At 47.2% G+C, this 25,330-nt stretch overlaps 2 protein-coding genes across 2 annotated transcripts in view; one reads left to right on the forward strand and one right to left on the reverse strand.

Moving 5' to 3' along the window:
• LOC120909924 (zinc finger protein 300-like) overlaps nt 1-25,330 on the reverse strand; it is a 196,851-nt gene that overhangs the window by 97,976 nt on the left and 73,545 nt on the right. The gene's annotated exons all lie outside the window — the stretch shown is intronic.
• LOC120909874 (gastrula zinc finger protein XlCGF26.1-like) lies at nt 502-23,510 on the forward strand. Its single transcript, XM_040321643.1, has 8 exons — nt 502-782; nt 3,849-3,921; nt 5,321-5,418; nt 9,866-9,974; nt 12,404-12,501; nt 17,957-18,056; nt 20,575-20,636; nt 21,932-23,510. Exons 2-8 carry the CDS (start codon nt 3,888-3,890, stop codon nt 23,216-23,218), a joined length of 1,788 nt encoding a protein of 595 aa, XP_040177577.1. The 5' UTR covers nt 502-782; nt 3,849-3,887; the 3' UTR covers nt 23,219-23,510.

Below are 25,330 nucleotides of genomic sequence, written 5' to 3' on the forward strand. Positions count from 1 at the left end.
CCCCTTCTCCTCATTGGCTCCGCCCACCATCTTTCACATTGCAGGAGTCTTTCTCCATTCACAAGTTTGACAGTTCAACTCCTCTGCACCCTAACTTGATTAATTCGCGTGCCCTCTGTGCGCATGCGCGATAGGAGATCGGGCGCTGACGATTGGCTGGCGCTGGAAGGAGTGGTGTAGGTTGTGTCCTCTGCGTGTCTCCCAGCACCAGGAACACACCTTTCTCTACACCGCCCTCTGGATTCAACACTTCCTTTCTATGCGTTCCACTGTTGCCATGGTGACGCGATCACACGATGACAGCGACCTGAGGTCCTATACAGGAGAGCGGCGGCCATTTTCTTGTAGATTGTTGACATTTTTTGCAGCCTTTTTTAAAAATTATTTTTTTTTTTAAATAATTTTCTTTAATCATTTTAAGCATGTTTAAAATAACAAATAAATTCATGGATCTATACAAAACTTTTTTAATAGTATTACCCGCGTTTGTGTCGGCGGCCATTTTGTTGTAGACCGAACTCTGAGTGTCTGGTTTTTACGGCAATACATATAAACATTCGACAATATGGACGAATATTTTTTTTTCTATGGCACATTTCCCAGCTTCTAAGAAGCGATAAACGTTTGTTTCATTGTTGTTGAACTTATTTGAAGAGTAAAATAAACGAATCAGGGCGGCCATTTTGTTGTAGCCCATAATTGTGGACAGGAAGTGGGTCCAGCAGTTGTCAGAATCTTGTTGTGATTGTGAGGCTGGAAAGTGTGTGCAGAGTGAGCAGCAGGTAACAATATTAACATATTCTTTTTATGGAGGAAGGAAGAGAGAGAATAGAGGGGGTCCCAGCACCCTTTGTGGACTGAATTGTGGGGAGAAGGTCATGTGAGCTTTTGTATCAGATCATAGATCCAGGCTGCAGGGCAGAGAGTGGCATCAAGCTGGGGGGGCTGCCTGGATTTCCGCACATTGGGGTCTGGACTGCGCACAGTGTGGGCCACCAGGTAAAAATTATATGCGGTAGTATTTTAGTGTCCTAATTTTCCATAACGCCAACTGCCAATGTTCATTTAGCCAATCCACGCTTTGTCCCAATATGTGGACCTTCGAAATCTGCAGCTGCTGAGATTGGAGGATAGGCCACACCGATAACATATGGTTTTCATCAAAAACGCAATAGCCAAATATGGCCGCCACCGTTCGCAAACGGTCAACACTTTCGCAGGTCCAAGGATTGGAACTGAGGTGATCTTCTTCAAGTTTGTAGGCTCATCTACCGGATTTGCATGGGTTAAATCTTCAGTAAGGGGTAGAGGAAGAAGCGCAAAGACTTAGCTCAGGGCCCATTCACACCAGATGCGTACTACTGGTTGCCCAATGCTTATACGATAGGAAACCAAGGAATCCTAATTAGGGTTGGCCCTGCATTGTACATGATGGCATCAGGGTGCGATCGCCACCTGGAGCTCCGAAGGGAAGAGGCTTCCGGTCAGGACAGCAAGGAGAATGCCTTCTGGAGTGAAGAATAAGTTACCGTATTTATCGCGGTATAACGCGCTCCCGCGTATACCGCGCACCCCAAAAGTTGCCCCGAATCCTGTGGAAAAAAAGTTTTTTTTTGTACTTACAGTTTTGGTGTCTTGCGCGGCGGGCTTGTCGGGTCCGGCGTTCGTCTGCGGCTTCGGGTGTCCTCCTCTTCGTCAGGGGTCCGGCGTCCTTCTGCGGCTTCGGGTGTCCTCTTCGTCGGGTCCGGCATCCTTCTGCGGCTTCGGGTGTCCTCTTCGTCGGGTCCGGCGTCCGTCTGCGGCTTCGGGTGTCCTCTTCGTCGGGTCCGGCGTCCTTCTGCGGCTTCGGGTGTCCTCTTCGTCGGGTCCGGCGTCCGTCTGCGGCTTCGGGTGTCCTCTTCGTCGGGTCCGGCGTCCGTCTGCGGCTTCGGGTGTCCTCTTCGTCGGGTCCGGCGTCCGTCTGCGGCTTCGGGTGTCCTCTTCGTCGGGTCCGGCGTCCGTCTGCGGCTTCGGGTGTCCTCTTCGTCGGGTCCGGCGTCCGTCTGCGGCTTCGGGTGTCCTCTTCGTCGGGTCCGGCGTCCTTCTGCGGCGTCCTCGCGTCCTCCCCACTCGTTTCCCCGCGCCGAGTTTGAATACTGTGCCGACATATACAGAGCGCAGTACACTCGTGTATTGTCGGCAATGCTCAGCAACTCTCGCGCTGACGTCCTGTACGTCCAGGACGTGAGCGCGGAAGGAGCCGAGACTGCCCGACTATACCCGAGTGTACTGCGGCGCTCGGTATATGTCGGCGCAGTATTCAAAACTCGGCTCGGGAAAGCGGGTATCGGCGTATACCGCGCACCCACGATTTTGCCCTGATTTTCAGGGCAAAAAAGTGCGCGGTATACACCGATTAAATACGGTAAGTATTTTTACTTCTTTCTCTACTCCAGTGTTTCTCAATTCCAGTCCTCAGGCCCCCCCAACAGGTCAGGTTTTCAGGATTTCCATTATTTTGCACAGGTGATTTGATCAGTTTCACTGCCTTAGTAATCACCACAGCCTTTTCATCTGAGGGAAATCCTGAAAACCTGACCTGTTGGGGGGGCCTGAGGACTGGAATTGAGAAACACTGCTCTACTCCAACCCATGAATTCAACTGTTCCCCAAACCGTTCCATTCAAGGCATGCCATGAAGGATAACATCCTGGTTGCTTGTCCTCCCAACCAATAGTTGCTTGTCAAGCCATCCAATAGCCAGAGTCATAAGTGATCACATGGGTGGGCACCATGGCAACTGCTGATCAAACAGAGGCTCAATGGCTTTGTTTTCTGCAAGGGAATGGAGGGTTTAGTTCCTTGTATAGTGGCCCGGATTCAGGTACAACTTGGGCATTATTTGCGGAGGCACAGGGCAACGATTTTGCCCTACGCCCCCGCAAATAATTTGCGCTGCCCTCGATTCACGGAGCAGTAGCTCTGTAAATTGCGAGGGCGCGCCGGCAAAATTGCCCGGCGTAAGCGCGCGCAATGTAAATGATCCCGCCGGGGGCGGGAATCATTTAAATTAGGCGAGCTCCTGCGCCGAGCGTACAGCGCATGCTCCGTCGGGAAACTTTCCCAACGTGCATTGCGGCAAATGACGTCGCAAGGACGTCATTTGCTTCAAAGTGAACGTGAATGGCGTCCAGCGCCATTCATGATTCACTTACGCAAACAACGTAAAATTAGAAAGTCGCGACGCCGGAACGCCGGGTATCCTATAGCATTGGCTGCGCCTGCTATTAGGATGTGTAACCTTACGCGAAACCCGACGTACGCAAACTACGTAATTTGCGTACGCAGGGCTCGCGCAACGTTGTGAATCGGTGTTAGTATGCAGATTGCATACTATACACAGATCACAATGGGAGCGCCCCCTAGCGGGCATCGCTAGAATGCAGCCTAAAATCTGCGTGGCATAAGAGCCTTATGCCACGCAGATTTTAGGCTGCAGTCGGCGTAACGAGTTCTCTGAATCAGGAGAACTCGTTACGCCGGCGCAAGTCAGCAATTGCGCTGCGTAACTATGGTTACGCAGGCGCAATTGCTACCTGAATCTGGGCCAGTGTGTTTTGGGAGAGGGGTTTCGGCTTTTAAGTGGATTGACAGACCGGTATATCAAATCACTTTAATTAGCTTAGGTCGAAAAATTGGCCAGTCTAGGCATATTCAGCCTGATTTGCCCCACACCAGCTGAAATGAGTCTTGAGGTGGAAATAGGTTGCCCTGTGATGACTAGCGCCCCCGGTACTTCTCCAACATGAGAAATGTTTAGGGCCATCTTCTTCTTTTTGTCATTTTTTTTTTTTTATTTTTTTTATTAGGACTTGATCTTGGTGGACCAAACATTCGCCAAGGAGATCATGATGGAGAACCAGCTGCCCCTCACACCACTAGGTAAGAAGATTATTGAGGATCTACCTAAATACACACATCCTCTGATAAAAAGACATAGAAACAATGTATTCAGTCAGTAACAAGCAATCATTTTTATAATTGGCATATATCCATTGCCAGTGTGTTCTATTGTAATAGATGTGATTGGCCACAGCCATCACACGGTACACATGCACTGTCCCTGTCTGTACCATGTGATCACTGTGACCAATCACAGAGATTATTACAATAACACACAATCGATGGCTATGAATGAAAGCAATACATTTAGCTAGCTTCAGAGAGGGTGTCCTAACTTTGCGGCGGCGTAGCGTATCGTGTTTACACTACGCCGCCGTAAGTTAGCGAGGCAAGTACATGATTCTCAAAGTACTTGCCTGCTAAGTTACGGCGGCGTAGCGTAAATCGGGAGGGCGTAAGGGCGGCTAATTCAAATTTGGCTGAGGGGGCGTGTTTTATGTTAATGGGGCTTGACCTGACGTGATTGACGTTTTTTTGGAACGGCGCATGCGCCGTCCGCCTACATATCCCAGTGTGCATTGCGGCAACATACGCCGCACGGGCCTATTGGTTTTGACGTGGATGTAAATGACGTAAATCCCTATTCACGGACGACTTACGCAAACGACGTAAAATGTTCGAATTTCGAAGCGGGAACGGCGGCCATACTTTAACATTACTATTCCAACTATTTGATGGAATATCTTTAGGCCTGATAATGCGTTACGTAAACGGCGTATCTGTACTGCGCCGGGCGTACGTTCGTGAATAGGCGTATCTAGTGATTTACATATTCTACGCCGACCGCAATGGAAGCGCCACCTAGCGGCCAGCCTAAATATTGCACCCTAAGATAGGACGGCGTGCGCCGTCCTATCTTAGATAGGTTTTAGTGTATCTCTGTTTGAGAATACACTTAAACTTAGGTGGGCGCAGATTCCGAGTTAGGTCGGCGTATCTACTGATACGCCGACCTAACTCTTACTGAATCTAGCTAATTGAGTACAACTGACGTGATGCATTTTTTACTGGGCCAGCCCTGGTACCATGTGATCGCTGTGACCAATCACAGCGATCACATGGTACCAGGGCTGAGAAACAGAGCGGCTGCTAGAGCACGCAGGATTTCGTATGACATCCATGTAGGATGGGGAAGCTCCCGCTAGTCTGTCATTTTGGTATAGGCCAGGCAGTTAAAGTGGACCTATCCTACCCATTCTTAGAAGTTAACAGTGTGCAGTAAAATCAAAGTAAGCCATTTCAATACAGGAGAAAGAGATTATCACCTGTGCAAAACTGAAGGGAAGGCTGGAGGTCAGCTTCAAGATACAGTACATGATATATATATATGAAAATTATATACAATATTCATGTGACTTTTGTTGTGTGTTTCCTACAGATGGATCCAGTAACAGAAATCCCCCAGAGAGATGTCCCCGTCCTCTGTATTCCCGGGACTCCACACAGGAACATCAGGAGATCCGTCAAGGCCATGTAGTAGGTTGATGGATATAAAATGTTCCAGATGATATACATCAGTGTTTCTCAAATGGGGTGCTGCGAGCACAGGACCCATTTTCACTGGACTAGAGTCATGAGTTACCATGGTGCTGGCAGGTCGGCCACCAGTAGTATAACAACCAATGATACTCTAGTGTCAGGAGGAAAGCCCGTCTCCTGAAGACCCCCTCCACCATCTGACCCCTGCCAAGCTGCTACAATCAAAAAGTAGGGCTCTGATGTGAAGAGGGGGTTGTGTGATTTGGGAAGGGGGGGGGGCTGTATGACTGGGGGGCTCTATGGTGATGGGGAGTAAGGATGAGCTCCGGCGTGTTCGCACAGACCACCAGGAAGTCTGCGCTGCGCTAATCACAGGCAGTCAGACATTGTCCCGATGCGCATCTGCAGAGATAGGGAAATGCCTCACTGCCTGTCATTAGCGCAACGCGGTGCCGACTTCCTGGCGGGCTCTGCACGTGGGCTGTGCAAACACGCCGGAGCTCATCCTTAATGGGGATGCTCTGATGTGATGAGTGTACTTATGTATAGAGGGCCCCTGACATGAGGGGGTACCTCTGATGGGGGGGGGGGGTACTGACATGAAGGGGGGATGGTGGGGGGACTTTCTAACATGATTGAGTAGTTTGATGTGAAGGGGGGGACCTCTGATGTAAAGAGGGGCTTCTGAAGTGATGGGGGGGACCTCCTAATGTTATATGGGAACCTCTGATGTGATTTGGGGGGACCTCCTAATGTGATATGGAATCCCTGATGTGATTGGGGTATCTGATGTGATGGGGGGGACCTCCTAATGTGATATGGGAACCCCTGATGTGATTGGGGTATCTGATGTGATGGGGGGGACCTCCTAATGTGATATGGGAACCTCTGATGTGATGGGGGGGACCTCCTAATGTGATATGGGAACCTCTGATGTGATTGGGGGGACCTCCTAATGTGATATGGGAATCCCTGATGTGATTGGGGTATCTGATGTGATGGGGGGACCTCCTAATGTGATATGGGAACCCCTGATGTGATATGGGAACCCCTGATGTGATTGGGGTATCTGATGTGATGGGGGGACCTCCTAATGTGATATGGGAACCCCTGATGTGATATGGGAACCCCTGATGTGATTGGGGTATCTGATGTGATGGGGGGACCTCCTAATGTGATATGGGAATCCCTGATGTGATTGGGGTATCTGATGTGATTGGGGTATCTGATGTGATGGGGGGGCCTCCTAATGTGATATGGGAACCTCTGATGTGATGGGGGGACCTCTGACGTGATGGAAGAACCTCTGATGTGAAGGGGGGTTTCTGAAGTGATGGGGGGACCTCTGACGTGATGGAAGAACCTATGATGTGGAGGGGGGCTTCTGATGTGATGGGGGGACCTCTGACGTGATGGAAGAACCTCTGATGTGAAGGGGGGTTTCTGAAGTGATGGGGGGACCTCTGACGTGATGGAAGAACCTCTGATGTGGAGGGAGGCTTCTGATGTGATGGGGGGACCTCTGACGTGATGGAAGAACCTCTGATGTGAAGGGGGGTTTCTGAAGTGATGGGGGGACCTCTGACGTGATGGAAGAACCTATGATGTGGAGGGGGGCTTCTGATGTGATGGGGGGGCCTCTGACGTGATGGAAGAACCTCTGATGTGAAGGGGGGTTTCTGAAGTGATGGGGGGACCTCTGACGTGATGGAAGAACCTCTGATGTGGAGGGGGGCTTCTGATGTGATGGGGGACCTCTGACGTGATGGAAGAACCTCTGATGTGAAGGGGGGTTTCTGAAGTGATGGGGGGACCTCTGACGTGATGGAAGGGCTTCTGATGTGATGGGGGGACCTCTGACGTGATGGAAGGACCTCTGATGTGAAGGGGGGTTTCTGAAGTGATGGGGAGGGGGACCTCCTAATGTGATATGGGAACCTCTGATGTTAAGGGGGGTTTCTGAAGTGATGGGGAGGGGGACTTCCTAATGTGATATGGGTACCTCTGACATGGTGGAAGAAACTCTGATGTAAAGGGAGGACCTCTAATGTCAAGGGGTGCTTCTGATGTTATGGGGGCACTGCTGATGTGATGTGGAACCTCTGATGTGAAGGGGAAACCTCTGAAGTGAAGGGAGGTTTTTAAATTGAAAGTTTTTTTTTTTAATGTGATGGGGTTCTCTGATGTCATGGGGGTCTCTTATGTCATAGGGGAACCTCTGATGTGAAGGGAGGGCCTCTAATCTGAAGGGGTGCTTCTGATGTTATGGGGCCACTGCTGATGTGATGTGGAACCTTGGATGTGATGGGGGGGGTTCTCTGATGTGATGGGGGGGGGGGGGGTTCTCTGATGTGATGGGGGGGGGGTTCTCTGATGTGATGGGGGGGTTCTCTGATGTGATGGGGGGGTTCTCTGATGTAATGGGGTGCTTCTGATGTGATGGGGGAACCTCTGACATGATGGGAGACCTCTGATGTGATCAAAGGGTTTGCTCTACTGTGGTGAGGGGGCTTTTGAGTTTTGATGCCAAGTTCGTTTCATGAAGGCAGTTGTGTGCATCATCCCAGGCTCATTCCATTGATGCAGAAAAATGTGTATATCCAGGGCGCTCCAAGAATTTGAATCCTGACAGATAAAGTCTGTGTTGGAGAGGGTAGCAGATCTTCACACACTTTAGGCAGCACTCAGGGAGACAAGCAATCTCTAATGGGAACAGAAAAACAAACAAGGCGCCTCTAAGTGCAGAAGTATAAAACTTTTAATATCCCCTAAAGGGGTTAAAAACACTTACAAGATGGTGGATGAAGCAGGCATGTAGCAGGTAAGTGTGTCCAGAAGATGTTCCAGTGGCAGGGCAGTCCCAGTCTGATGATAAAGCTTCCAGGGAAGTCCACAGGATAACAGCCAATTTGTGCTGTGAGTGTTTAGAGAACACAATGGTGATGGAGCCTGGGGATGATGTCAGAGGAAGCGAGACAAAAACCAGCATGGAACACCACCAGGAAGAGGGCAGGAATTGTGTCATAGAGGCCGGATGCGTTTCGGAACAGCTCATTGGTTCCTTCTTCAGCCAATGGCCAATGTCATTGGCTGAAGAAGGAACCAATGAGCTGTTCCGAAACGCGTCCCGCCTCTATGACACACTTCCTGCCCTCTTCCTGGTGGTGTTCCATGCTGGTTTTTGTCTCGCTTCCTCTGACATCATCCCCAGGCTCCATCACCATTGTGTTCTCTAAACACTCACAGCACAAATCGGCACAAATTGGCTGTTATCCTGTGGACTTCCCTGGAAGCTTTATCATCAGACTGGGACTGCCCTGCCACTGGAACATCTTCTGGACACACTTACCTGCTACATGCCTGCTTCATCCACCATCTTGTAAGTGTTTTTAACCCCTTTAGGGGATATTAAAAGTTTTATATTTCTGCACTTAGAGGCGCCTTGTTTGTTTTTCATTCCATTGATGAGTAACATTTACATTTTTTTAGACTGGTTTGCCTTAGGATTTTGCATGCTTTAAAAGGGTGCCACGACTGAAAAAAGGGTGAGAAGCAGGGCCATCTTTTCCATTGGGCACGCTGGGAAGTTGCCCGGGGGCCCTGCTTGCCTGGGGGGCCCCACCGGCTGCCCAGCAACTCCAGTAAAAAATTGTGGAGAGTGACGGGTTAGAACTGCTAATGCCCAGTTTGCGGAAATCACAGAGAAGATCCGATCCTCCATGAGTGCGGGGGGTTGCTGATGTAAGGGGGGAGTGAATGCAAAAATGTAAGGGGGCACGGATATAAAGGTTGCCCCTCCTTTATTAGTGACCCCCCTTACCTTAGTGTATTTACTCTATGGAAAGTGGTCTCTGGTCACCAGAGTGCCCCCCACATCAGAGTTCCCCTTTACATCAGAGTCTGCAGGATTCCCCCTTACAATGCAAGGGGGAACTCAGTCTGCGGACCCTGATGTAAGTGGGAAAAAGAAAGCAGTGGACTCTGATATAAGGTGGTCTCTGGTCACCAGAGCCCCCCTCCACATCAGAGTTCCCTCCTTAGATCATGATCTGCAGCGTTCCCCTTTACATAAGAGTTTCCTTTCACTGTAAGGGGGATCCCTGCAGACTCTGATGTAAGAGGAAACTCTGTGCTGGCTGGGTTAGAGTAACCTGACCTCCATGTCAATGAAGACATTTTATAGTTTAAATACTGACATTTGCATTGTTCGGCACTGAAAACTGTAATTTTAGGGACTTTTTTTTGCACTGACAGTAAAAGATGTGGTTCTGCCAGTAAATTTTATGATTTTTGTCAGTAAATTCTCGTGCGTGATTGTGTAGACAGGGCCCCAGTGCACTGTATTGCCCGGGGGCCTATAATGCTCTTAAGATGACACTGGAAACGCTGGTTTACATGGCAGAGAAGCTGTGCCAATCTTATGAGTTCTTATTTCTTTATCTAGGAGAACCATGTGATTGCCATTAAAGAGGAACATACAGATGAAGATGGGATGTATGTGAAGGACGAGGAGCACTGTCAAGGGGATAGAATTCCTCTGGAGACGAGCACAGGTGAGTGTGTACTGTCCGAGCTCCAGGTTCCTCTTCTGTTCCTTCATCAGCCTGTAGAACAGGGGTCTTCAAACTACGGCCCTCCAGTTGTTCAGGAACTACAATTCCCATCATGCCTAGTCATGTCTGTGAATGTCAGGGTTTTACAATGCCTCATGGGATGTGTAGTTCTGCAACAGCTGGAGGGCCGTTGTTTGGAGATCCCTGCTGTAGAACATTCAGAGGACCTTCCCATAGTTATCAAGTTCTTCTCATAGTCCAGTTCTGATGGATGTTCTACCCTCAAAGCTCCTCCTCCTTTTTATTGCCAATTGTCGCCTGGTGTGGGTTTACACACAGAGGGCGGGTAAGCGGAAAATGTTGGATGGTGCCTGTATATGAGCCAGCAATTTTACCACTTCAGTACCGGACAATTTCACCCCCTTCCTGCCCAGGCCAATTGTCAGATTTCAGCGCTGTCACACTTTGAATGACAATTACTCAGCTATGCGACACTGTACCAAATGAAATATCTTTCATTTTTTTTTTTGAGACAGAGCTTTCTTTTGGTGGTATTTAATCACCACAACAGGAAAAAAAAACAGAACATTTTGAAAAAAAAAAACAAGTTTTTCTTAATTTCTGTTATAAAATGTTCTTTGGTAAAAAACAAAAAACAAATCGGTGTATATTACTCTGTGGGAAGGTTATGGAGTCCACAAACTATGGTATATAGATTTAAAAATTGATCAATCCTGATGGTCGATCTCAATTCTTGAGGCCCTAAAATGCCAAGACTGTACAAATTTTGCCCAAATGACTCCTTTTTGGAAAGTAGACAGTCCAAGGTATTGAGTAAGAGGCATGGCAAGTTTTAAGAAGTAGTAAATTCTTTGTCCCAACTTTGTGGAAAATTAAGAAATGTAATGTGTGTGTGTGTGTGTGTGTGTGTGTGTGTGTATATAGATAGATTATATTTTTTTTCCACAATTTTATTTTACATACAGAGCAGTCACCAGAGCAGTACAGAGTCATCATATGACTTGTGGCGGTGATCAGGAATACTGATTGGTGACAGCATGTAAAAAAAAAGTTCGATGTTTTTCACCTTTTGGGGAGATGATCATGATTTTTTTAAACTATAATTTCTTATAACAGTGACAATCACAGTTATAAGCAATAATTTTTATAACTGGCATATAATCATTGCCAGTGTGTTCTATTGTGATTGGCCACAGCTATCACATGGTACATATGTACTGTCCCTGTCTGTACCATGTGATCACTGTGACCAATCACAGAGATTATTACTGTAACAGGAGTGACTTTTGGGCACAGATTTAGCCCAGGAGATGGGGTACACATGTTGGATTGTTTTGGCGTGGACAGTGATTTACAGTATATTCCTTAATGCCTGCAAAGAATATTCTATGACTCATTTCTATGCCTAGCCCTGACTAGTGACATGCTAATTGAGTCAGGGCCTGAAAGACATTCCATTGTCCTTGTGTAAAGGTGTTAACCCAGGTCTGCTCCCAGAACTCTAATTATGCATGCTAAATACTGTTTATGTGTGATAACACTGTCTAAAGCCTAGTGATGCTCAGAGGTGTGAATAGGTGTCAAGCTGTATGCGGAGACGGAACGTCTGCCTAGGGAACTCAGTGTGTGAAGGTGTTTTGTTTGTTATGCTGTTAATTAAGGAATGTTTAGTAATTAGCCTTAGTGTGTGATTAGGGGGGTGGAGATCTCATTGTTGCTTTAATGCCTTGTACTGTATAAAAAGCTGAGAAGAAACCATTAAAGTATTACATTTGAAACCAGAAGCACAGAGCTGTGTGTCTCGTGTCTGGGGGGAATTCTTATGGATCGGGTCCTGTTGGTTGGAGTGTCGATAAGCTGTCTTGGATGTGACGGAAGGTCGTAAACGGTGGTGACTGTTACAATTACAATAATACACAATCGATGGTTTTGAATGAAAAACATTAATTGAGTACAACTGATGTGTATGTCTTGTAGCGGGCCAGCCTTGGTACCATGTGATCGCTGTGACCAATCTCATCGATCACATGGTACCAGGGCTGACCCAGTAGAATGATCTGAGCCAGAGCACGTATGATTTCTTATGGCATCTATTTAGGATGGGGAAGCTCCCGTTCGGCTGTCATTTTGATATAGGCCAGACGGGAAGCGGTTAAAGTGGACCTATCCTACCCATTCTTAGAAGTTTACAGTATGCAGTAAAATCAGAGTAAGCCTTTTCAGTACAGGAGAAAGAGATTATCACCTGTGCAAAACTGAAGGGAAGGCTGGAGGTCAGCTTCAAGGTACACTACATGAGGTATGTATATGTATATATATATATATATATATATATATATATATATATATATATATATATAAAAATTATATACAGTATTCATGTGACTTTTGTTGTGTGTTTTCTACAGATGGATCCAGTAACAGAAATCCCCCAGAGAGATGCTCCAGTCCTCTTTATCCTCAGGATTCCACACAGGATGATCATAACATGTCAAACAATGACCTGGTGGGTTATTAAAGTAGAATTAAACCTTTCCATAAGCGTTCTTCCATCTATGATGCCGTAGGCCTAGTAGGCTGTGGAATGTTTTTTGTTTTTTCTTTTGGCTTGAGAAGTCCACATGCATACAGTGGGGAAAATAAATCATTTGATCCTCTGCAGATGTTGTACTGTAAGTTTGCCCACTTCCAAAAAAATGAAGGGTCTATAATTTTTTTTTATCAAAGGTATATTTTAACCACTTAAAGACCAGGCCTATTTCTGACACTTGTTGCTTACAAGTTAAAAAATAAATAAAAATGTTGCTGGAAAATTACTTCGAACCCCCAAATATTATACAGTATATATATTTTTTAGCAAAGACCCAAGAGAATAAAATGTCAGTCCTTGCAATATTTTTTTGTCACGCTGTATTTGGGCAGCGGTCTTTCAGACGCAATTTTTGGGGAAAAAATACACTTTAACCAGTTAAGACTCGGACCAAAATGCAGCTAAAGGACCCGGCCAGTTTTTGCGATTCGGCACTGCGTCGCTTTAACAGACAATTGCGCGGTCGTGCGACGTGGCTCCCAAACAAAATTGGCGTCCTTTTTTTCCCACAAATAAAGCTTTCTTTTGGTGGTATTTGATCACCTCTGCGGTTTTTATTTTTTGCGCTATAAACAAAAATAGAGCGACAATTTTGAAAAAAATGCAATATTTTTTACTTTTTGCTATAATAAATATCCCCCAAAAATATATAAAAAAAAACATTTTTTTTCCTCAGTTTAGGCCGATACGTATTCTTCTACCTATTTTTGGTAAAAAAAACGCAATAAGCGTTTATCGGTTGGTTTGCGCAAAATTTATAGCGTTTACAAAATAGGGCATAGTTTTATTGCATTTTTATTAATTATCTTTTTTTTTACTACTAATGGCGGCTCTCCCCGTTCTTCAGCTCTGGGGACCGATCGCGGGACTTCACGGCGATCGGGTCTGCGGGTCCCACGGTCACGGAGCTTCAGACCGGGTCACGGGCGCGCGCCCCCACGGCTGGGCTTAAAGAGCCACGTACATGGATGTACCCAGCCGTGCCCTTCTGCCGACGTATATCGGCGTGAAGGGGTCCTTAAGTGGTTAATGGATTAAAAAAAACAACTAAACAGTAAAGTTGGCCCAATTTTTTTTTTTTGTAGAATGTGAAAGATGATGTTATGCCGGGGAAAAAGATACCTAACATGTCACACTTTAGAAATTGTGCACACTTGTGGAATGGCAACTGTGACGGGAGTCACTTTGGACGAGGGGCAGGGCTTGAGGAACCCAGGTTACCTTGCAGAGCACTGGAAGCTCCTTGTCCAGCTCCCCCAGCCCCTCCTATGTGTAAGTCACCCTGTGTCTATATTAGGGGCACAGGGTGACAGAGAACCCCAGTCTGACCTCAAGAATATATAAAAAATAAAGTCCACCGTTCATCAGAGACCATTGCTAGATGGTTTGAGGTGGGGTGGGGGTTACTATGTGTTTGTTAGGTGTGGCTGTATCCCATTGTTCTATTGTGTTTGTCTGCCCTAAAGTATTATGGGATGTGCTTGTTTATTTAATGTGAGGAGGGAGGGGGGAATTCCTCCAACAGCTCTCCCTGCTGTTTGGACAGTCTACTTTGAATATCTCTGTGTGCCTGTGTTTGAATAATCAGTTCATATTGAGCAGCCAAAACGAGTACTGCCTAGTTATTGGTTGTCAGCGGTTGGAATATCTGATATCTATATTCAGACTGGGAGGAAACGGAATATAATGAAAGCACTCAAGTGTGGGATGTTTCGTTACGGCAACAAACTATGGTACTTGTAAATCTCGCTTTAAACATTTTTAACGGTTACCTGTTTAGAGTTAACGATCACAGCGATACCTCACATGTGTGGTTTGAACACTGTTCACGTTTGCGGGATGGGGCGCTTTAACAAAAAATCGTATTTATTTCGCTTTTCTTTTTTTTTTTTTACACTGTCCCTTTAGAAAAAAATTCTCAGATCACTTTTATTGCTGTCGCAAGGAATGTAAACGTTCCTTGTGACAGTAGTAGGCAGTGACAGGTCCTTTTTTGGAGGGATATGGTCGCTTATTACATTGGAGACCCAATCAAACCCTATTTGGCATTGTTCGGGACTCCGGCCAGCTTGTCAGACGGGAGACTCGGGCGGAGCGGTGGGAAGGGGACGCCCCCTCCCGATGCTTGTAATAACAGCCGAGCGGCTACTTGGCCGCATCGGTTGTTTTTACAAGAAAGCCGACTGTTGGCTCTAAGAAACACATAATTCCTTGTGCTCTCTTTGGACTTCAAGCTGTATGTGCTGGCGTCTGCTTAGGGTCCACAGGCAGCTTGCATCCTAATGGTGACAACACTGCTCCGGATTAGAAGGCTGCTCATGGAGTGTTGTCACAAAAAGAATGCAAAAAAGTTACAGGATCTCAAAGTAATATTAAAACAAAGCTTGAAGAAAAGAAGGAGGAAATATTGGCGAGTCCGTAGCTTGCGCTACCATTTTAGCGGTTTTCATTTTTAGTTACATTTTAGATTTAGTTACACTTTAAAGCGGAACTCTAGTGTTAAGCCAACTTCTACCCCCTTGGGGAATAGGCAATCAAACTACACTTTGTTAGGGATCTGGAATAGCAGTTTGCACAGCAAATGGAAAAAGAAGAACAGTTTTTCTACACCTGGATCGCTTGGTCGAAGTTCCGATACTCCTCTGAGATTCTGACCTGGGCCAAAGAGGACTCTGTTACTGTTTCCTCTCCATTACGATGGAGTGTTCTTACGATTTTCTATTTGCCTCTGTTAAATCCGATTTGGGGGTCTTAATTAAGACGATCAGATAAGATGGTAGATCCAGATAAGAAGGTGCTTTAATTATACAAACATTGCAATGGAGAAATACAACACAGTTCTCGGCATATAAGCGAGTAAAAGTGAAAGTGTTTCTGAGCTTACAACTACAGGGTATATAATTTATACGTATGAATATTCATAAGATATGGGTATGTATTCTAGGCGTGATAAAGGTGTGATCGTATAGTTTAGTCCAATTAAAGTCCATTTCTTCTTTATAGCAAGGGAACAGTTAAATGGGTGGTTACATCACATGACTGGCAAAAAAAAAAACTTTTCAAGAGTCTCTGGCCAGTTCAAACTGGTTTATTAGAAAGTCTATTCCGAACGGGCCTTATCCGCATCCTGTGTCTGATTTTTTTTTTGGTAATGTACTGTTCCAACAAAATTGGCGTCCTTTTTTCCCCACAAATAGAGCTTTCTTTTGGTGGTATTTGATCACCTCTGCGGTTTTTATTTTTTGCGCTATAAACAAAAATAGAGCGACAATTTTGAAAAAAAATGCAATATTTTTTACTTTTTGCTATAATAAATATCCCCCAAAAACATATATAAAAAATATTTTTTTCCTCAGTTTAGGCCGATACGTATTCTTCTACCTATTTTTGGTAAAAATAATCGCAATAAACGTTTTAATCGATTGGTTTGCGCAAAATTTATAGCGTTTACAAAATAGGGGATAGTTCTATTGCATTTTTATTATTTATTTATTTTTTACTACTAATGGCGGCGATCAGCGATTTTTTTCATGACTGCGACATTATGGCGGACAATTTTGACACATTTTTGGGACCATTGTCTGGCGTCATCGATCGAGTCTCCCTATAAAAGGGATGACTCGATCGATGCAGCCGCCACAGTGAAGCACAGGAAAGCCGTGTTTACATACGGCTCTCCCCGTTCTTCAGCTCAGGGGAGAGATTGCGAGGGGGCGGCTAGAAACGAATAGCCACGCCCTCATCCCAGATCGCTCCCTGAGGCTTACCGACCGCCTCATGTACCGGGGGGGGGGGGGGGGTCCCGACCCGACCCCCGACCCGCAGAAAGGCAGCGACGTTCTGCCTGTCCGTGCCATTTTGCCGACGTATATGTACATGTGGCGGTTGTTAAGCGGTTAAGCCTGCCTTGCCTACACACGATCGGAAAAAAAAATGCTTGAGCAAAGCGCAGTGACGTACAACACGTACGACGGCACTATAAAGGAGAAGTTACATTCGGATGGCGCCACCCTTGGGGCTGCTTTTGCTGATTTTGTGTTAGTAAAAGTTTGGTGAGAGACGATTCTCGCTTTTCAGTCTTCGTGCTTTTCAGTCTGTTACAGCGTGACGAATGTGCTATCTTCATTCGGAACGCTAGTTTTACCAGAACGAGCGCTCCCGTCTCATAACTTGCTTCTGAGCATGTGCGTTTTTTTCATGTCTTTAACGTTGAGGTTCACCCGGAAATACCATTTTTAACCTTGGATTCCTGCTCATTTTGTCTAGGGGAATCGGCTATTTTTTTTCAAATCAAAGCTGTACTTACCGTTTTAGAGATGCATCTTCTCCGCCACTTCCGGGTATGGGCTGCGGGACTGGGCGTTCCTATTTTGATTGACAGTCTTCCGACAGGCTTCCGACGGTCGCATCCATCGCGTCACGATTTTCCGAAAGTAGCCGAATGTCGGTGCGCAGGCGCAGTATAGAGCCGCACCGACGTTCGGCTTCTTTCGGCTACTCGTGACGCGATGGATGCGACCGTCGGAAGCCTGTCGGAAGACTGTCAATCAAAATAGGAACGCCCAGTCCCGAAGACCCATACCCGGAAGCGGCGGAGAAGATCGCTCTCTAAAACGGTAAGTACAGCTTTGATTTTAAAACAACTACCCAATTCCCCTAGACAAAATGAGCATCAATCTAAGGGTAAAACATTTTTTATGGGTGAACTCCCGCTTTAAAGCCCACACACGACTATTTTTTACGACGTGAAAAACGACGCGAAAAAATAGAGCATGTTCTACATTTTTAATGGGCATTTTACACGTCATGAAAAACGCTCTGGAGCCCACACACGATCGTTTTTAATGACATTAAAAAAAATAATAATTTTTTCACATCATGAAAAACGGTCGTGTGTACGCGGCATAAGGCCGAAATGCGTCAGATTTTTGGATGATGTTACTGCTGTAATACTTATATAATAACAATTATACAATAAATATTTTCTATGGAGAAGCTGTCGAGTTGCCGGCCTGTACTTTCTATGGATCACTTGTGAGCTTAATTAGCCAGAGCACCGACTACTCTACACACCAACTATATTATATAGCGGTAGAGCTTGGGTGAGTTTTCCTCTCAGATCAATGACATCCTGGGCTCACAGGAAGTGGGTTGAATGATACTGGCTGTCATTCATCCCAAAAGACTGAGGGCATCTAGTGGTGAAAAGGAATCACTGCAGGGGACAATTCCGGTTTGTAGGTGAGCATTTTTTCCTGTAGAGGTCCATTCATTTTGATTTATTTATTTTGCAAGGCATTATCTGTATTTCTATTCTGTTTTTCTTACATATAGCATACAATGTATTGAATAATGGATATGTGTTGTTCAGAATGAAAACCTGATTATTAAAGTCGAGGTGAAGGAAGAAGATGATCTATCTGGCAACGAGTCAAATAAGGAGGAGGCAATTCCTAGAGAGATCAGCACAGGTGAGTCATAAACATGGAGCCAGATTCACGTAGGAGGGCGTATCTTTGTGCGGGCGTATCCTAGATACGCTACCCCGCCGTAACTTAGAGAGGCGAGTACCGTATTCACAAAGAACTTGCGCCCTAAGTTACGGCGGCGTAGCGTAAATGGGCCGGCGTAAGCCCGCCTAATTCGAACTAGGCTGGTAGAGGGCGTGTTGTACGGTAATGAATCGTGACCCCATGTAAATGACGCACCTAACGAACGGCGCATGCGCGCGCATGCTCAGTATCACGTCAAATTTTCTCCCTAAGGCCCCTTTCACATTGAGACGTTTTTCATGCGGTACAGCGCTAAAAATAGCGCTGCAATACCGCATGAAAAATCATGCCCTGTAGTGTTCAATGTGAAAGCCCGAATGCTTTCACATTGAAGCGGTGCGCTAGCAGGAGCACACCAAAAGTCCTGCTAGCCGCATCTTTACCGCGGTATAGGAGCGGTGTGTTCACCGCTCCTATACCGCGCCTTCCCATTGAAATCAATGGGAAAACGCGGTAATACCGCGGTATTAACCCTTTTTCGCCCGCTAGCGGGGGTTAAAACCTCACCGCTAGCACCCGAATATCGCTGTAAATACGACGGTATAGTCATGCTACAAAGAGCGCGGCTATACCGTCACCACGGCTGCACGCCTCAATGTGAAAGCAGCCTAAATTACGCCGGCTCAATGCTTAGTCGACGTGAACGTAACCTACGCCCATCCCCATTCACATACGACTTACGCAAACAACGTAAAATACGACGCTTTTCCGACGTCCATACCTAACATGACTTACCCCTGCTTTAACAGGGGTAAAGTTACGCCGGTCGGACGCCTTACGTAAACCGCATATTTTAATACGCCGGGCGCAAGTAAGTTTGTGAATCGGCGTATCTAGCTCATTTGTATATTTAACGTGGAAATATACGCAAGCGCCCCTAGCGGCCAGCGTAAATATGCACCCCAAGATACGACGGCGTAGGAGACTTACGCCGCTCGTATCTTGGCAACCGTGAGGCGTATCTGATTCTATGAATCAGGCGCGAAGATACGACGGCGCACATTCGGCGACGTGGAGATACGCCGTCGTAAGTCCTTTGTGAATCTGGGCCATGATATCCACAAAAAGTCTCAGATTTATTCATTTATTGGCGATCCTGCCAGTAACACACCCCCTGTTATAGTGTGACAACACCCACTCACTGTATCTATTGGGGAGAAGTGTTGTCACCCTGATATGTACACCTCCTCTCCATCTCCATTGCACGGGAGGGACATTATTTGATCAGTTCACTAGATAGGACATTACAAGAACATTGTAGTTATAGACAGATCATTATGTATTTTCTGTAGTTACAGAAAGTGTACTTAGTCTGAAATAGCTTATGTAGCCACCCATCTAAGGACCGGTGTAGTTGCAATATTTTACATTTGTTCTTGGTTTTAGATATCCTTTGGAACCAAAAATGCACAAATTGACAGTTAGCAGTGTTCCTCAACAGCGGGCCCCAACCTCTCCAGCAACAGGGACCACCCCACAGAAGACAACCCCGGCCACAGACTGGGGAAGGGGTGTAGCCTGTCACCGGGGATGGGAGGGGACGGGAAAGGAAGGGGGGGGTGCAATCCGTCATCTGAAGTTAGCTCCGTATAAAGGACTCCAGAACACAGTGATGATCTTTCTATCCTACAGTGTATGGGTCTCACCAGTGCTCTGTGACTATCCTGTCCCTGGCCTGGCTCTCCTTTTCCTTTTTCCTTTTCCTTTTCCTTTTCTTCCTCCTCGTCCTCGTCCTCGTCCTCGTCCTCGTCCTCGTCGTCCTCCTCGTCCTCCTCCTCGTCCTCCTCGTTCTTGTTCTTGTTCTTTTTCTTGTTCTTTTTGTTCTTCTTGTTCTTGTTCTTCCCGCATCTCACCGATGTGACCACAGAGAGGGAAGGGAGTAGTGCTGCTGCGAGAAGGGGGAACGAGTGCCCTCTGGTGGTTGGAGGGTGGCTGTGCTGGCTCACTCGCTTGCCACCCATGCAGCCCAACACCAGTCCTCTGCCTTGAAGATGGGGACCTCTGTTCTACAATATACAAAGTTTGTGATCACCTGATTACACCGTATGGCCAGCAGGATGCAGACCCTCCTCCAAATGAATGAGTTCAGGTGCTTCCTGTGAAGGGTACTGTTAATGCATGCAAAGACATTTTAGGCAATTGTGCTCTTCCAACTTTGTGGTAAGAATTTGGGGCGCACCCTTTCCAGCAAGACTGTGCCCTTGTGCCCAAAGCCAGCCCTATAAAGACATGGATTGACCAGTTTCTGAAGGCACTCGAGTGGCTTTTCTGCTGAGGGTCTTTTCCTATCTTCTCACCTTGTCAGTAGAAGATATCGGTACCAGGGCACAGTAGTGAGCCATCGTAATTGGCACATACAGACAGGACTGGGCTGTTGGGTAAGGTGTATGCTGCTTCTGAAGAAAGGGGTTGACCATTCCTATCCTGATCCTTTCAGATGGACGATACAGAACATTGAAAATGCGGACACGTCGCCTCACTGCTCCGAATGGAGAAAAGGTACGTTTAGCATACACAATGGGTTCCATGTTTCTTATGTGGCAGACTTCTCTGGAAAGATCATGAAATGCTCTTAAAATTAAGATGGCCTTAGCAGAGGCTCATTGGTTCAAAGACAAGTGTGACAGACCCAACCTGGACAGGGACTTTTGGAGAGGACTGCAGAGTAGCCTCTTGCGTACTGACTATGGGCCCTGGCATTTGAGGGAGCTACGAGCATTCAGGAAGATGTCTTATTATAGAGTGCAAGAGGACATTATTACATATAAAAGTCCAGGAAGCCATGATGGTCTCTGCCAACTTAAAACTCAGTGAGAAGATGGATGTGAAAAGAAAGCTGGTTAATGAGATTTGGACAGCCCTGGGTCTTCTTGAATACTGGTGCTGTCTGGGTGGACAATGACCTGAGTCATCTAGGCTTGTCTAGGGGACTAGTTGTTAATTAGATCACTGTCAGCTATTAGTTGCTAGATGTGGATTAGCATACTGTTTATGAAAGTCCCGCGCTCGGTCCCGACATCCTCATCGCCGCTCAGCCTGTCCGCTGATTGGCTAGAGCGGATGGATTGAGAGCAGCGCAGCCATTGGCTAGTGCTGCTGTCAAGCACATCCAGTGACGCGGCGCGCCGAGGGGCGGGGCCGAGTGATACAGTGAGCGGCTATGGCCGCTCGCTATATCATGGGAGCGCGCCCGCAAGGACTCATCAGCATGCAAGCTCTCTCGCATGACTGTGGTGAGTTCTTGCGGGGAGGACCAGAGACAGCCGCCGAGGGACCACACAAGACGTGGATTGGGGCCACTCTGTGCAAAACTTACTGCACAGTGGAGGTAAGTTTAACATGTTTGTTATTTTAAAGAAATTATTTTTTTTCCTATAGTAACCCTTTAAAATCCTTTTTACATGGCCCAGCCTCCAACAAGCCTCCATGGCTTGTTGGGGGCTAGGCTGTGCAGAGTTGGGGTGGCAGCACGCAGGGAGCATGCATAACCTGCACCGCCACCCTCCCTGCACTGCCACCCTGCCTGCTTCTTGTCTCGCAGCATTACTACTCTCTTCCCTCTTGGTGGTCATCTTACCTACGAAGAGGAAGGTGGAGAAGAGGGAGGAGGAGGGCCGAGGCGTCCCAGAGGTGACAAGCTGTGGCAACACCTCCAACCCCCTCCAAGGTGACGAGGAGCACACACACCAACTCAGTTCCCGCCCAACCCCCTCTTTTTTAGGGCAATTTTTCTTACTCTCCTTTTTTAAGTTATGGAAAAAAGTTGTAAACTATAAATCTGTGTTTCCCTTTAGAGAAAATCAAGAATCGGTAAGCCGTTCTCTTGCGGCGACTGCGGAAAGAGGTTTTCACAGAGGTCCCAGTTAAACTATCACCGGCGGGTACACACAGAGAAGCCCTACTCATGTCCTGATTGCAGAAAATGTTTCAGGCAAAAAAATCATCTACTCCGGCATCAGATCACCCACATGGGGGAGAAGCCATACTCGTGTCCGGAATGTGGGAAGCTTTTTACCCAGAAGGCCTCTCTTGGCAAACACCAGGCTTTACATTCGGGGGAGAAGCCCTATTCATGCTCAGACTGCGGGAAGTCCTACCGGCAGAAATCAACGCTGGTCAAACATCAGCAGGTCTCCATAAAGAAGAAGCCATTCTCCTGCGATGACTGCGGGAAATGCTTTGAGAAGAAGTCCATCCTCATTGGGCATCAGAGGACCCACACGGGCGAAAAGCCATTTACCTGCGCTGAGTGCGGAAGGAGCTTCGCTTTGCGCTCGACTCTCCTGGTCCATCAGTCCATCCACTCGGGTGACAAGCCGCTCTCATGTTCCCTCTGTGGAAAGGGCTTTCTCCACAAGTCCCGTCTTATCCTCCATCTCAGAGTCCACACGGGGGAGAGGCCCTTCTCCTGCTCGGAATGCGGGAAGTGTTTTATGCGCAAAGCCCGGCTGGTTGAACATCAGAGGCGCCACACGGGAGAGAAGCCATATTCATGCTCTGAATGTGGCCAGAGATTCACGGAGAGGCAGTTGCTCAACTTCCATCAGAAGAAGCATGCTGATAAGAGCCAGAACTCATGCATGATCTGCGGCAGATGCTTCATACACAAGTCCAGCTTGGTCAAACACTGGAAAATCCATACCGGTGAGAAGCCGTTTTCCTGCGGCGAATGTGGGAAGAGCTTTGCTCATAAATCGCACTTGGACCGCCACCAAAACATCCACACCGGCGAGAGGCCTTTTTCCTGTGATGAGTGCGGAGAAACCTTTCGGTGGAAGACCTCCTTCGTCGAACACCAAGCCATGCATTCGGGCAAGAGGCCGTTCTCCTGTTCGGACTGCAGGAAATGCTTTGCGCACAAATCGCAGCTAGAAAGGCACCAGAGGGTTCACACTGGGGAAAAACCCTTTAACTGCGCAGAGTGCGGCAAGTGTTTCCGGTGGAAGGCCGACATGGTCTGCCACCAGGCCACGCACAGTAGTGAGAATCCATATTCATGTCCAGATTGTGGAAGATCCTTCACCAGGAAGTCTTCCCTCAACAGGCATCAGAAAAAGCAACTGTGTGCCAAACCAGTTTGATGTCTATGCATATATTCCATACAAGCCTCAAATTGCATCGGGCATGATATTTTTTGCATCTGTAGGCACAAAGGAAAGCCGGAACCGCTCCAAGTCCTGAGCATATATTCCTCTGGCCCCCCTCAACACTGGGTGCTGGCTTCAGACGCTCGTCCTGCTCGGCACATAAGGCAAAAGCGAAAGACAATGCTGCACTTCCATAAAATCCCACCATAAAGTTTAACTACTGCCCGACCACTCACTAAATATACTGGGGTAGATTCGGGTACCTTTTGCGCCCTCTTACGGAGGCGCAGCGTACCGTTTTAACGCTGCGCCTCCGTAAATTACGTGCGCTACGCTTCATTCATGAAGCAGGAGCTACGTAATTTGCGCGGACGCTCCTTAAAAATGCCCGGCGTAAGGGCGCGTAATTTAAATGATCCCGTACTGGGGGCGTGAATCATTTAAATTAGGCGCGTTCCCGCGCCGAACGTAGTGCGCATGCTCCGTCGGGAAACTTTCCCGACGTGCATTGCGGCAAATGACGTCGCAAGGACGTCATTTGCTTCAAAGTGAACGTAAATGGCGTCCAGCGCCATTCACGATTCACTTACGCAAACGACGTAAAATTTTAAATTCGCGACGCGGGAACGACGGGTATACTTAGCATTGGCTGCCCCTGCTAATAGCAGGAGCAGCCTTACGCAGAACCCGACGAACGGCAAACGACGTAAAATGCGTACGCAGGGCTCGCTTAGGGTTGTGAATCGGCGTTAGTATGCAATTTGCATACTCTACGCTGACCACTACGGGAACGCCACCTAGCGGCCATCGTAAGAATGCAGCCTACGATACGACGGCATAAGAGCCTTATGCCAGTCATATCTTAGGCTGCAGTCGGCGTATCAAGCTCTCTGAATCAGGAGCACTCGATACGCCGGCGCAACTAAGCAATTGCGCTGCGTAATTATGGTTACGCAGACGCAATTGCTTTCTGAATCTACCCCACTGTGAGCGGGCGACAGGTATAGTCACAATCACGTACATGTACCTGATGGCCTTCTTCCAGGTTTGGGGGCATGCATGCGCTTGCCACTGCCGAACTTTTCTGTGAGTGGACACGGCAGGAGTTTGGCAGCAGATTTCCGCAAATGATGTCGGCTGATCGGCTGTGTCCAATCACACGGAGAGTTTGCAAACACACAGGGAAGAACGGTCTGGCTTCTTCTTCCTGAAAAGCAGGGAGAAAAAACAGCCAGATTAGTCAGTAAAGGCAGCGCACATTACACATTGTTAGGCACACAGTTAACCTCTTAATTGCCCCTAGATGTTAACCCCTTCATAGCCAGTGTCATTAGTACAGTATTATCACTGTATTAGTGTCACTAGCGACGTCAGTTTCAGTAATGCCTTGTACACACGTTCGGAATTTGCATTTGAAAAAAGTCAGAAGGAATTTTTTCATTGGATATTCCGACCGTGTGTGGGCCCCATCTGACTTTTTTTTCTGTCTGAGTTTAGAAATAGAACATGTTTTATTTTTTTTCAATGGAAAAAACTTCTATCAGAAATTCCGATCGTCTGTGTGGAACTCCGACGGGAAAAAAAACCACGCATGCTCAGAATCAAGTCGACGCATGCTCGGAAGCATTGAACTTAGTTTTTCTCGGCTCGTCGTAGTGTTTTACATCACCGCGTTTTGGACGGTCGGAATTTGGTCTGACAGTGTGTATGCAAGACAGCTTGAACGGAATTCCGAGGGAAAATTCCATCGAATTTTATCCCAACGGAAATTCCGATCGTGTGTACAGGGCATTAGTGCAGGGCTTGACAAATCCCGGTCGCCATGGCGACTAGAAATAGCATCCTGGCGAGTGGGGTCTTGGCTTGGAAGGTGGGCAAAAAAAAATAAAAACAATTTTTGTTCCATAGGACCGGCGTTCCGAGGACTACGCCGAAGCCACGGCCTTGCCTAAAACATCCTGCCCGCCGCGATCCTGGAAAAAGGCCGCTCGCAGCCTTTTCCCAGGATCGCTGCGGGCAGGATGTTTTAGGCGAGGCCACGGCTTCGGCGTAGTCTGCAGAGCACCTTTTCCCCAGGATCGCGGCAGACTAGGCCCCCACCTCCCC

This window comes from Rana temporaria, chromosome 8 (assembly GCF_905171775.1).
Source record: "Rana temporaria chromosome 8, aRanTem1.1, whole genome shotgun sequence".
Classification (NCBI taxonomy): Eukaryota; Metazoa; Chordata; class Amphibia; order Anura; family Ranidae; genus Rana; species Rana temporaria.

What these genes read in the sequence shown, in the direction of transcription:
- LOC120909874 (XM_040321643.1), top strand. Translation starts at nt 3,888, where the DNA reads ATGATGGAGAACCAGCTGCCCCTCACACCACTAG. An exon ending in AGATCCGTCAAGGCCATGTA is followed by an intron (nt 5,419 to 9,865) that starts GTAGGTTGATGG and finishes TTCTTTATCTAG; the next exon opens with GAGAACCATGTGATTGCCAT. An exon ending in ACATGTCAAACAATGACCTG is followed by an intron (nt 12,502 to 17,956) that starts GTGGGTTATTAA and finishes TGTGTTGTTCAG; the next exon opens with AATGAAAACCTGATTATTAA.